Here is a 12,578-nt window from a genome sequence, read left to right on the forward strand (position 1 = left end):
AGGGGTGCCGGAAGTCCAGTCATAAAATGGCAAGGTGGTTTGAATTTACACGGTGTATCACGTCGAGGGTGATTTGCAAAAACACGATCAAATGAATTTGAAGCATATCTGTAACAAGAAAAATACCTGAAAACGTCTTAGGAATCATGAGAGGTGCCAAAGGGTGTCGTGTGCAACGCATTGTTAGCCACGGTGGTGTTAGTGGAAATGGGGGGCATTGCGTTGGGATTGGATTGCTAAAACACGGTCCAATTGATTTAAAGGATGATTCTTTAAAAAAATGCCTCAAAAATATCTCACAAATGATGAGGGGTGCCAGATTTTTATATTTGCCACGGTGGCGTAAATTGGCATGGGGGTAGCCTATCCAACTGTGGGTGAAATCTTTAAGCAGAAATCAATGAATTTAAACATATTTTTATCACGAAAATATCTAAACGAAAATGTCTTTAGAATGATGATGGTACCATAGGACACCGTGTGTAATCCTCAGATTACCATGGTGGTGGCAACTGCCTTATACCGTTACGATATAATAATGAAATGCTATATTCTAGCAGTTAAATAAAAATAATCTATTTAGATATTCAAATCTCAGAAAACACTCAAGTGATGATGACGGGTACCAGATGGTGCCAATAGGAAGGTATATTGTCATACTTACCAGGAGTCATCAGAAGAAAAGTTATTTGGGATTATTATGTTTAAAAGAAGTTTAGACGATCGATTCTAGTGTAAATTAATTATTTTGCAGGAAAATACCTGAAAATGTCATATGGGTAATAATACTTGCCAGGGGATGCCGTATGTCAGCCATTGAGTGTCACCGACTTGGAATTCCGACGAGACCAGAAAATAATACCAAAATAAAAAAAAGAATCAAATATAGAATTAAGTTACATGTCAATTCCCCCTTGAATTTACCTCTAATAAGTCAACCCCTCCTCTCAACGGATGTAGATTTATTGGTTAAAAGTACTGGTTTTCATGCAGTATTGTAATTTTGATGTTGTGGATCTACTTATGGCAAATTTCTCAGTATCTATGCTGATAATGTTCGATTTAACGAATTTCAATTTAAAAACATCTCCCTCCTACCTGTTTATTGCCCTAGGAATAAATCATTTTAATAACTCTTATAACTTTTGTTTTATTAATAAAACTGATATGTGCAAAAAGCAATGATTATGTTAGACTTGTTGCTATAGGATAAAACTTCAAAATATTTTCCTAATGCAATTTCAGCATCCTGTAGATATGTACATAGGTGCGATCGTACACGAAGGTGTACCTTATTCTGGCCCTAATGATATGCTCGCTTTTATTTCATCTCTGATAAGACGTTCAAATTCCAATAGAGTAAAACAAAAACTCTGGTACTAAAAGAATGCACTAACAGTAATCTCCAATATTATCTGATAATATCGTCAAAACAATAATTAATATGCAGGTGCACATCAAATGTACCAATTTCTATTAATCGATTCCCCCCCCCCCTGTATGTTAGTTATCAAAGACAAAAGAAAACACGCGATCCATTTAATCATTCTAGAAAGACGAGTAGGGATTTTTCCATGCGTGGAATAGGCTACAACTTAGAAAGTATCCACCAAATAAAAATATTAGAAAGCCTTTTTCGGTCTAGCAGTCTAAAATTCCATTCCTGTGAGGGTCTAAATCTCATTCGAATCCTAATGCAGACAAAAATCTTCGGAATACGAGGGTTTTCTGAGATAAAAGGAAGAAAAACACATTAAAAGAAAATGAAATCCTGGAGAAAAAATCTCTTAAAGTATTACGTAACATACCACGTGTGCATCGTTATTATGTAACGTCCTACACGTGTGTCTTCTTCAGTCACAAGCGATGATTCCCTACGGGCCCTGAAGAAACAAGTTAAGCGACAGTGTGTCGTCAACTCACTAGTAGACCTTGCGTTGGAAATGGTTACTAGGGCCTCAGTGGGATTAGATACTAGGGCTCTGTTAGCATTGAATACTAGGGCCCTCGTCAGAAATGGTTACTAGGGCACCATTCCTATTGGAATGGGATGCCAGGGGTACCAGTGGTTGGGTTCGAGGCCCGTTGAAATCGGATAGTAGGTAGCCTCTTCCGATGAAATTTGATGCTAGGACATCCATTAGAATTGGTTACTGTAGCGCAATGGAATTGCATGCTAGGTACCCGTTGGAATCGGTTATTAGGGCCCTTATTGGAATTGACTACAAGGGCCCCCCGTTGGAATGGATTACTAGGATCCCCCGGAGTTGATTGTTAGGTTCCCCTTTAAAACTGAATAGTAGGGCCCCGCTGGCTACGTTAGGGACACATTGAAATTTGATACCAGATCCCATGCTAGGACTTCATTGGGATTGGCTGCTATGGACTCGGTGGAATTGCTTACTAGGGCCTGGCGCCTTGAAGGTCCCCCACTAGTTGACATTGAATGCTTTTCCTGACCTTCGTAAGTTTTTTAAGCAATCAAAGAAGCTCTGATTTAATTTCTACGTTTGCATCTTGACTAGCGTAGTCTGGAGGTTTCTTCTTAGCCTGGGTAGGCTTTTAAACAATCAAAGAAACTATTAGGTAGTGCGTGCTTTTGCATCTTGACTAACGGACTCTAACAACTCCTTTAACGTAAAAACTGAAAATAAATAAGGCCTTTTACCTAGCAACAAAAAGCAAATAAACCTTATTCAGTCACAAACACCTATTTCTTGAAATAAACAAACCCTCTTATGCAGCAATCAAGAGTAAACAAGTCGGTTTAGGTAAGATACAGGTCTAATAGACCATTACAGATGCACTACAGTATTGCGTGGGATCTAGGTGCGAGTAATGACATCTTGAGCGACTAGTATCTCCAGTAGTACACCCCCTTTGGGCTTGATCAGAAGTAGAGAGGGGATACTACTAATAGTGTATTGGTGTTAATTCCTGAAGGAAATACCTTACATCTATTAATGTTAAGTTAGTCAAGATTCCTGTATAAGTAAACAAAATATATAAATACTACTGAGGTATTTGAAGATATGTTGACTCTATTCTGAATTACCTGATACTCCATTTCCTTGTCCCGGAGCAACTTCTGCACTCTATTTAATTCTTGTTCCAAGGATTTACGGCCAGTTTCACTTTTGTTGAGTTTGAATTGCGCAGCTTCTATCTGTTGATTCAACCTTCTAATTTCGTATTCGTTTTGAACCAGCTTTAATTTCACCTTATTTAGAGCATCCTAGAATAAAGAAGTTCCAATAACGATTTTTTTTTGCTAGAGTAGGTAAGAAAAGCAGGCAAAACTATATGTTGACGATGAAAATTTAGTTTTGTCGTTTCACTTTATACAAATAGCACAAGGTACTATTTCAAAAATTGTACTTTTGGGTCAAGATTGCCAGTCTAATAGAAATTTTTTAAACAAATTGTAGAATGTGTCAAGAGATTCCTTAACATTCAAAATTCATGTAAGATTAATTTTTTAATAGCTCTTCTGCGTAATGAGTGCGTTTTTTCCATACAAATCCTATGGATTTAGAAGCTAATAGTAATGCCTCAACGAGTCCTGTAATGCCCATAGTCACCGCTCTTTGCTTCCTTAGAGATTTAACATCATGAAGAAGAGTTAACGATGATTCTTTAGTGCTGCAATCAGCCTAACTGAACTCATAGATGGTAATATTTCCTACTACAGTTAGAAAGTGTGATATGTTTTCTTTTCCAACGACCCGTTTTGTTTTGCCTCTAAACAATTTTTCAATTGAATTCATAAAAAGTTTGGTCAGGTGTGGGAATCAAACGCAAGGCCCGAGATCTTCTCTAGTAAATGGACGACGAGTTAGTCAACTGAGCCAACTAAACCTGTGAATATTATCAATACATTGTTTATGAATAGCTATTATTAAGAATAGGCTATCTCTAAAAGTTGGTCATAGAAAAACACTTGCTATGCCATTGAGAATTATGTGTCCATGAATTTCCTAGCACTATACTGAAAACCCATATAGCATCTGGTCTTATTGCTACTTTTTTTAGATATTTTTTTCTGGGCACATGCATTACGTACAGATTTAGATGCCAAACATGCTGTAATTGGTATATTTTATTATCATTAATGGAAAAGTGATTGAATTGTCAACATATCTAACAAAAGAAGTTTTGATAAGGATTCTAGTACAGCATCGGAAGAGGTTCGTAATCTAAATATTTCTTTTTCGCATAGTTTCTTTTACCAAAACACATTTACAATCCTTTTAGTTACTGAATTATATCGTCTTTAGTTTAAAAAACAACCTTCCTTTTAAACTTTTGAATTTGATCCATGGACTGTTGTCGAATCTGAGAGATCAATCGAGTGGCTTATGATGTCAGCTCTTGAGAAGAGTCTTATTAATTTTATTCTGAAAATTCTTTTTTTTAAACTTGGGAATTTTTTCAGCTTATCTTTAAAGTCTTTAAATAACACTGAATATCTGTTATTGCATATAACAGAAAATAAGGTTGATATTTTTAGAATATGAAATCTTAGTTTATCGGGTATTATCAAAATCTTATCAAGGATTGCAAGATTACATTGATCCTTATGAGTGTCATACAAAATTACCAGGCAGTCAAATTGCTTGCCCAATGAATGTGGATTTGACAGACATTTTTACATAACCCTTTCACAAACATGTTTTTTGGATTATTTTTATGCAGCTTAAATCTTAGTTTAAAAAAGTGAGGATGAAATATTTCAAGAAAGTGTTTGTACATGAGAGTTGCCGTAGTATTGAATGCTAACAAAGACAAACAAGTACGAAACAAGAACTAGTGGTGACACTATTGAAAATGTATGTCTGTATTGTCAGAACAGTGAGAAATTAAATTTCTCTGGAATTATGAAAAAACTCAACTCATATGATGGTGCATATGCGAGAGTAACATCTGCAGAGATGGTGGCACTATAGAAAAATGCAAGCCTAAAAATAATAGTTGATGAAGAGGGAAAGCTTGTTGCTTATAGTTCTGGTAAAACATTACTCACTGATAAATTCTATTACCATCTTTCTAATATTAGCATTCAGATGAAAGCAAAGGGAAAAAGAAAGACATACTGCTTTATCAATATCATTGACCATATCTTGTCTACATGTCAAAATTGTTACCTGTGTAATATAACGTGGGAATAGAAAGAGAAATTAAAATTAAAAGGGCACTGGCAGATAAGATTACCAATAAATATAAAGCCAAATCACTGAAAAACAAAGGGCCAGCAATTGTTACTAGTGACAGAGACAGATTGTCAACAGATACAATGAATGTCGCAATCATAAAAATGGATAAACGTATATCAAACCTCTGGTTTAAAAATATGAAAGCTGTGTAAGACCCCAAAATGGAATAATTGCCATATCAAGAGAAATTAGGATGCAGCATTTTATGAAATGAGTTCCAAACATTAAATTTTTCTATGAGGATATTAATAACATGTAATATTTGTACATGGTATTTTTTCAATAAAAATATATCAGTGCATTGCTTTTTTATATTTCTATTATTTCTTAGAGTATGCTAACGACTTCAACATTTAGAATATTTTTTCAAAAATCAGATTCAACAACAGAAATTTTCAGACACAGGCACTACTACCAGGCCCAAAGGCGGTGTAGTACAGTCTAAGATAGGTTAACTAGTTTTCTTTACCAAAGAAAGGATCTCAACTAACAGGCCTTAGAGACGACAAATCCACAACAAATCAAATATTTAATTCCAAAAACCCCTCAGGCAACAGAGACGACAAATCTACAAACATCAAATACTTAATTCAAGAACCCCCACAGGCAACTAACTAATCAAATTCACAAGTTCAGACAACTTAAACCACGAAACATCAAATAATAAGCTTTAGATACGACACAACCCCCTAAAAGGCCAAAAAACCTAGGTCCCAAGACAAAAATTATTTCTTAAATGATTTCTTGAAGCATTATTAAAAACTACTGATTGATTTTGAGATCTACTTAAAGTCGAAAAGCAATATTGGGCGTAAAAAAGAAGTGCACTCCGATCATAAAGTAGAAAATCAATTCGGGAGTGATAAAGATGTTTACTGCTTCAGATAATATGTGGAAATTTTCGGTGGTGTTGCTCAAATGTGCTGTTTCTTGAAATAAGATGGATGTGTCCTGTGGTGGCGCAGTGGATTTGACCTTAGCTTGGTAATACGGGACCCAGAGATTGAACCACGCTGCAGGAATTCACTGCAGGGCCGACGCAGGGACCATAGTAGTCAAGAAGCGTCGTTAATTCTTAAATAAATAAAATTAAGATGAATGTGCACAAATGTAATATGGCAACATATCAAATATTTTCTTCCAAAATGTTTTGCTGTTTGAAAGAAAACAAGGAAATGTACAATGATGTTGCCCAAAACATATTGCTTATTGAAATAAGGTGGGAATGAGGAAACTCGTTGTTCAAAATATTAATATTATTCTTCAAACTTTGAAGAAACATGAGGAAACATGTGATGGTATTGGTCAAAATGTATTGGTTTTCTTATAAAATGGGAAAATATTGGAGGGTGCTATTCAAAATATATTGTTTCTAAAGGAAAAATATGGAAAAAACGAAACGTATTATTCAAAATACCAAATATTTCCATCAAAATTGTTGTTACTTAAAATAAGATAGGGAAATAATTATACACATTATTAAAAATGTCAAATATTTTCATCAAAATTATTTACATTTGAAATAAGACAAGTAAATATGCGATGATGCTGCTCAAAATGTAGAATTTCTTGATATAAGCGAATGATCTTGATATTATGGATTTAAGCGAATGTAACCTGTTGTAGCACAGTGGATAGATGTTCTTCCTCGGGAATATGCGGCCCAGGGTTCGATCCCTGCCGCAGCAAGGTTGGGCGACAAGCTTGCTACTTGTCCCTGTAAAAAACACCCAGCAACTGAAACGTCGATTCGACGCCCTACGCGCCGGCAATGGCTCTGGAGGATCTTTATCCTTTATCCTTTTTTAAGAGAATGTATTATTTAAAATACCATATATTATCTTCAAAATATTTTAACTTTTTCAATACGATGAAGGAAAATATGCAATAATAGTTTTCCCAATGTTTTGTTTCTTGAAATAAGGCACAAATAAGCAATTGTATTATTCAAAATACTAATATTATCATAGAAATATTTTGTGGCTAGGAAATAAGATGAGGAAACATGTGATGGTGTTGGTCAAAATGTATTGGTTCTTAAAATAAAATCGGAAATTAGTCTATGAATTATTCAAAATAACAAATGCATTTATCAAAATGTTTAGTTACTTCGAAATAACATGAGTCAAAACATTATATTGCTCAAAATGTATTGTTTCTTGAAAGAAGATTGAAATAATACTATTTAAATGCATACTATTTTCATCAAAATGTTTTGCTTATTGAAATAAAATGAAAAGATATGCGTTTTTGTAGCTCAAAATGTGTTATTCTTGAAATACGATTGAAAGAAGCAAATGCAATATAAAAACATCAAATATTTTCATCAAAATATTTTGCTGCTTGAGATAAGATTAGAAAATATGCGACGATGTTGTTCAAAATGTATTGTTTCTTGAAAAAGATTGAAATAAGCAAACACATTATACGAAATACATAATATTTTAAACAAATGTTTTGCTGGTTGAAATAAGATGGAGAAATATGCGATGTTGTTGCTTAAAATGTATTGTTTCTTTACGTATGATGGAAATAACCGAATACTATATTCAAAAATATTAAACATTTTCCTCACAATGTTTTTTTTGTTGTGATAAGAATGGATAGAAACAAATGCATAATTTAAAATACACAATACTTCCATCAAGAAATTTTGTTGCTTGAAATAAGATGAAAAAATATGGGATTGTTTTGCTCAAAGTGTATTGTTTCTTGATAGAATATGGAAATAAGCAAAAGAATTATTCAAAATATCAAATATATTTGTCAAAATTTTTTCTGATTACAATAGACGAGAGAAATATGCAATGGTATTGTTCAAAATGTTTATTTCTTGGTTTAAAATAGGAGTCAGATAAAGAATTATTCACAATATTATACATTTCCTTCATAATATTCAATTGACTTGTCCAAACTGTATTAAACAAATGAAATATAAAAGCGACCAAATATTTTCTTGAAAATGTTTCACTGCTTTAAATAGAATGAGAAAAACACGATGACACTGCTCAAAATATTTTGTTTCTTAAAATCAGATGAAAATAAGAAAATACATTAATCAGAATATCAAATATTTTCTTCAAAGTATTTTACTGTCTGAAGTAAGATGAGGGGAAATATACGATAATGTTGTTCAAAATGTAGTGTTTCTTGAAATAAGATTGAAATAAGCTATTGCATTATTCAAAATCCCAAATAATTTCATCGAGATAATTTGTGGCTTGGAAAAAAGACAATGAAGTATGTGATAGTGTTGATCAAAATGTAATGATTTTAAAACAATACCTATATATATATATATATATATATATATATCTATATATATAAAAATAAGTTGTCTGTCTGTGGATGGATGGATCAGGTGACGTCACCTGAAAAAACTGGATCAGGTGACGTCAAAACTGAAAAAACTAAAAAAAGGCAAAAACTACAAAAAAAACTAAAAACTAATAAAAAAAATAAAAAAGCTAAAAAACTAAAAAAACTTAAAAAAAGGCAAAAACTACAAAAAAAACTAAAAACTAATAAAAAAGCTAAAAAACTAAAAAAACTAAAAAAGGCAAAAACTATAAACTGCAAAAAAAACTAAAAACTAATAAAAAAAATAAAAAAGCTAAAAAACTAAAAAAACTAAAAAAAGGCAAAAACTACAAAAAAACTAAAAACTAATAAAAAAGCTAAAAAACTAAAAAAACTAAAAAAAGGCAAAAACTACAAAAAAACTAAAAACTAATAAAAAAAATAAAAAAGCTAAAAAACTAAAAAAACTAAAAAAACTAAAAAAAGGTAAAAAACTAAAAAAACTAAAAACTAAAAAAAACTAAAAAAAAGGAAAAAACTGAAAAATAAGCTAAAATAAAGGTAAAAACCAATAAAAAACTAAAAAAAAACTGAAAAAACTAAAAAAAGGCAAAAACTACAAAAAAACTAAAAACTAATAAAAAAAAAGTAAAAAAGCTAAAAAACTAAAAAAACTAAAAAAACTAAAAAAGCTAAAAAAAAGGTAAAAAACTAAAAAAAATAAAAAATAAAAAAAAACTAAAAAAAAAGGAAAAAACTGAAAAATAAGCTAACATAAATGACGACCGGGACAAAAAAACTAAAAAGAAAAAAAACTAAAAACTAATAAAAAAACTAAAAAATCTAAAAATCTAAATAAGCTAAAAAAGAAAAAAAAAGGGAAAAAAATAAAGGAGAAAAACAAAACTAAAAAACGAATGTATATACAGACCGGGACACCGGGATATAAATGACGACCGGGACACAGGGAATATAAATGACGACCGGGACACAGGGACACAACTACAACGGGGACACCGGGGGAAACAGGGGGATGTAAATGACGACCGGGACACCGGGACAGGGAATGGTCGATTAGCAATCACCATCAACAAAGCTCAAGGGCAATCATTAGAATCATGAGGTATAGATCTGAATACAGATTGTTTTCCCATGGACCATTATATGTTGCATGTTCAAGAGTCGGTAAACCTGACAATCTATTTATATGCAAAGACAATGGGACAGCAAAGAATGTTGTATATTCGCAAGTTTTACGTAGTTAAAACCATATATATATATATATATATATATATATATATATATATATATATATATATATATATATATATATATATATGTATATATATATATATATATATATATATATATATATATATATATATATATATATATATATATATATATATATATATATATATATATATATATATATATATGTATATATATATATATATATATATATATATATATATATATATATATATATATATATATATATATATATATATATATATATATATATATATATATATATATATATATATATATATCTATCTATATTCACAGGTGGGACACAGGGACACAACTACAATGGTGCGTAACTAATATGGCGCGTAACGACTTACGCGCGCGGGGGGGCTTGGGGGGGCGCGAAGCGCCCCCACCAACTAGGTGTTGGGGTGGCGCGAAGCGCCACCCCAACAGCTAGTATATATATATATATATATATAAAAATAAGTTGTCTGTGTGTGTGTGTGTCGAGTGACGTCATGTTTGTGTGTCAACTGACGTCATGTTTGTCGACTGACGTCATTATAAGGATTGAGCTGTATGCGTCATGAAGTTGTTTGTCGACTGACGTCATGTTTGTCAACTGATGAAATTGCATACCGGGACACCGGGACACAAATGACGACCGGGACACAGGGAATATAAATGACGACCGGGACACTCAAAGAGAAATTACAAACTGGGACATCGGGACACAAATGACGACCGGGACACAGGGAATATAAATGATGACCGGGACACAGGGGCACATCATTAGAATAATGAGGTATAGATATGAATACGGATTGTTTTTCCCGTGGACAATTATATGTTGCATGTTCAAGAGTCAGTAAACCTGACAACCTATTTATATGCACAGACAATGGGACAGCGAAGAATGTTGTATACTCGCATGTTTTACGTAGTTAAAAATATATATATATATATATATATATATATATATATATATATATATATATATATATATATATATATATATATATATATAATATGAAAAAAACTTCGTTTTCTTAAAGAGTTAAAGAGGCTGCGTCCCAAAGTCGAACCTTAAAACGTACAGGAATTAGAAGAGGCAGTTGGGGGGCTGCCGCCCCCCAAACCCCCAGCTTTTAAAGACTCTTCTGTACAGGTTTTTTTTGTGGGGGGACTTCATTGTTACTAATTACTAGTTTCGGCGCAATGGTTCTCCTGTCCTCTTGTGTTTAACATTTTTCGAAGTTATTCCATTATTCATTCATTTCAATTTTTTGTTAATTAAAAGAGGGCCTTTCCGAAGCCAAGAGCAGGGGGTTAGCAAAAAAACAAAAACCTGTACAAAAGAGTCTTTAAAAGCTGGGGGTTTGGGGGGTGGCAGCCCCCCAACTGCCTCTTCTAATTCCTGTACGTTTTAAGGTTCGAATTTGGGACGCAGCCTCTTTAACTCTTTTTTCATATTATTTCTGTACGTTTTTCTACAATCCATGGTGGATGTAATTTAATAATTCCTGTACTCCTCGTACAGGAATTAGGAGAGGAACTTGGGTGGCTGCCGCCCCCCCGCTTTTAAATCATTGTATAAAATAGAAAAAAAAATAGATAGAATGACCGAAATGTTTCTTTTGCTCATAAGAAGCTAATATTCTGTTATCTCTCAATTGATAAGCTGTCCAGGTGTTATCAAAATTATACACTTTTATTTTGATGTTGTTAAAAAAAACCGCCCGTAAGGGACTTAAACCCTTGACCAGAGAATTAAAAGTCCCACGCTCTACCGACTGAGCTAATCACTTGCATGTGTGTAAATATAACTTCTCAAAAACTTTTAAAAATTTCAAATTAACATGGGCTCTTATGGAGAGAAATGGGTTAATTAAGTAGCTAATGCGTGGTTTCTGGAAAACAGGGAAGGAGTTATCGGATCGAGCTGAAATTTCGCGGATAAGCTCCTGGGCCGTAGGGGACCTTAACTTGTGAATTTCAGCCCGATCGGACAACGTTAAAAGGGGGGGTGGGGTAGGGGGGTCGAAACTTTCGGGGGGTTAAGATTTTCCTACGAAACTTTCCAGGAAAATTACTCGGAGAATTCCGCATCGAATGAGTCCTCGTACACCCAGATCCGATGTCGGCTGTGACCTGTAGGCGTCGAGGAAAAAAAAGAAAATGAAATTTAAGTGTCTATGCGTGGTTTCTGGAAAACAGGGAAGGAGTTATCGGATCGAGCTGAAATTTCGCGGATAAGCTCCTAGGTCCTAGGGGACCTTAACTTGTGAATTTCAGCCCGATCGGACAACGTTAAAGGGGGGCTGGGGTTGAGGGGTCGAAACTTTCGGCCAGATTTTCCCCATGAAGGAAAAGTTGGAGGGGGATGAAATTTGGCAGGTTTCTTATTTGGAGCTCGGGCTACGAAATGCATCCCTCCCCATCCCTCTGCGAGCACTGGAACCGAAGATCGCTTAACATTGTCGTGGGTCGCCTCTTTATAGAGGCACAAGTGTGCCTCCTTGATATATATATCTATCCATATTCACAGGTGGGACACTGGGACACAACTACAATGGCGCGTAGCTAATATGGCGCGTAACGACTTACGCGCGCGGGGGGGGGGCAAAGCGCCCCACCAACTAGGTGTTGGGGTGGCGCGAAGCGCCACCCCAACAGCTAGTTAGAAATAAACAAATGGATTATTGAAAATATCATAAAGTTTCTTCAAAATGTTTTGCTGCTTTGGAATAAGATGAGGAAATATGTGATGGTGTTTCTAAAAATGTATTGTTTCTTGAAATAAGATTGAAA

The 12,578-nt window shown here is 33.7% G+C and overlaps 1 protein-coding gene across 3 annotated transcripts in view; it reads right to left on the bottom strand.

Annotated features, from left to right (window-relative positions):
- The window catches only part of LOC136026649 (rootletin-like), a 329,138-nt gene that overhangs the window by 111,352 nt on the left and 205,208 nt on the right, over positions 1-12,578 (bottom strand). For all 3 annotated transcript variants that reach the window (XM_065703386.1, XM_065703385.1, XM_065703387.1), the window contains one exon: positions 3,056-3,235. In XM_065703386.1, the coding sequence (XP_065559458.1) occupies positions 3,056-3,235 (180 nt within the window). The remainder of the gene's footprint in view (positions 1-3,055; positions 3,236-12,578) is intronic.

The sequence above is a fragment of the Artemia franciscana genome, chromosome 4, assembly GCF_032884065.1.
Source record: "Artemia franciscana chromosome 4, ASM3288406v1, whole genome shotgun sequence".
In the NCBI taxonomy this organism is placed as follows: domain Eukaryota; kingdom Metazoa; phylum Arthropoda; class Branchiopoda; order Anostraca; family Artemiidae; genus Artemia; species Artemia franciscana.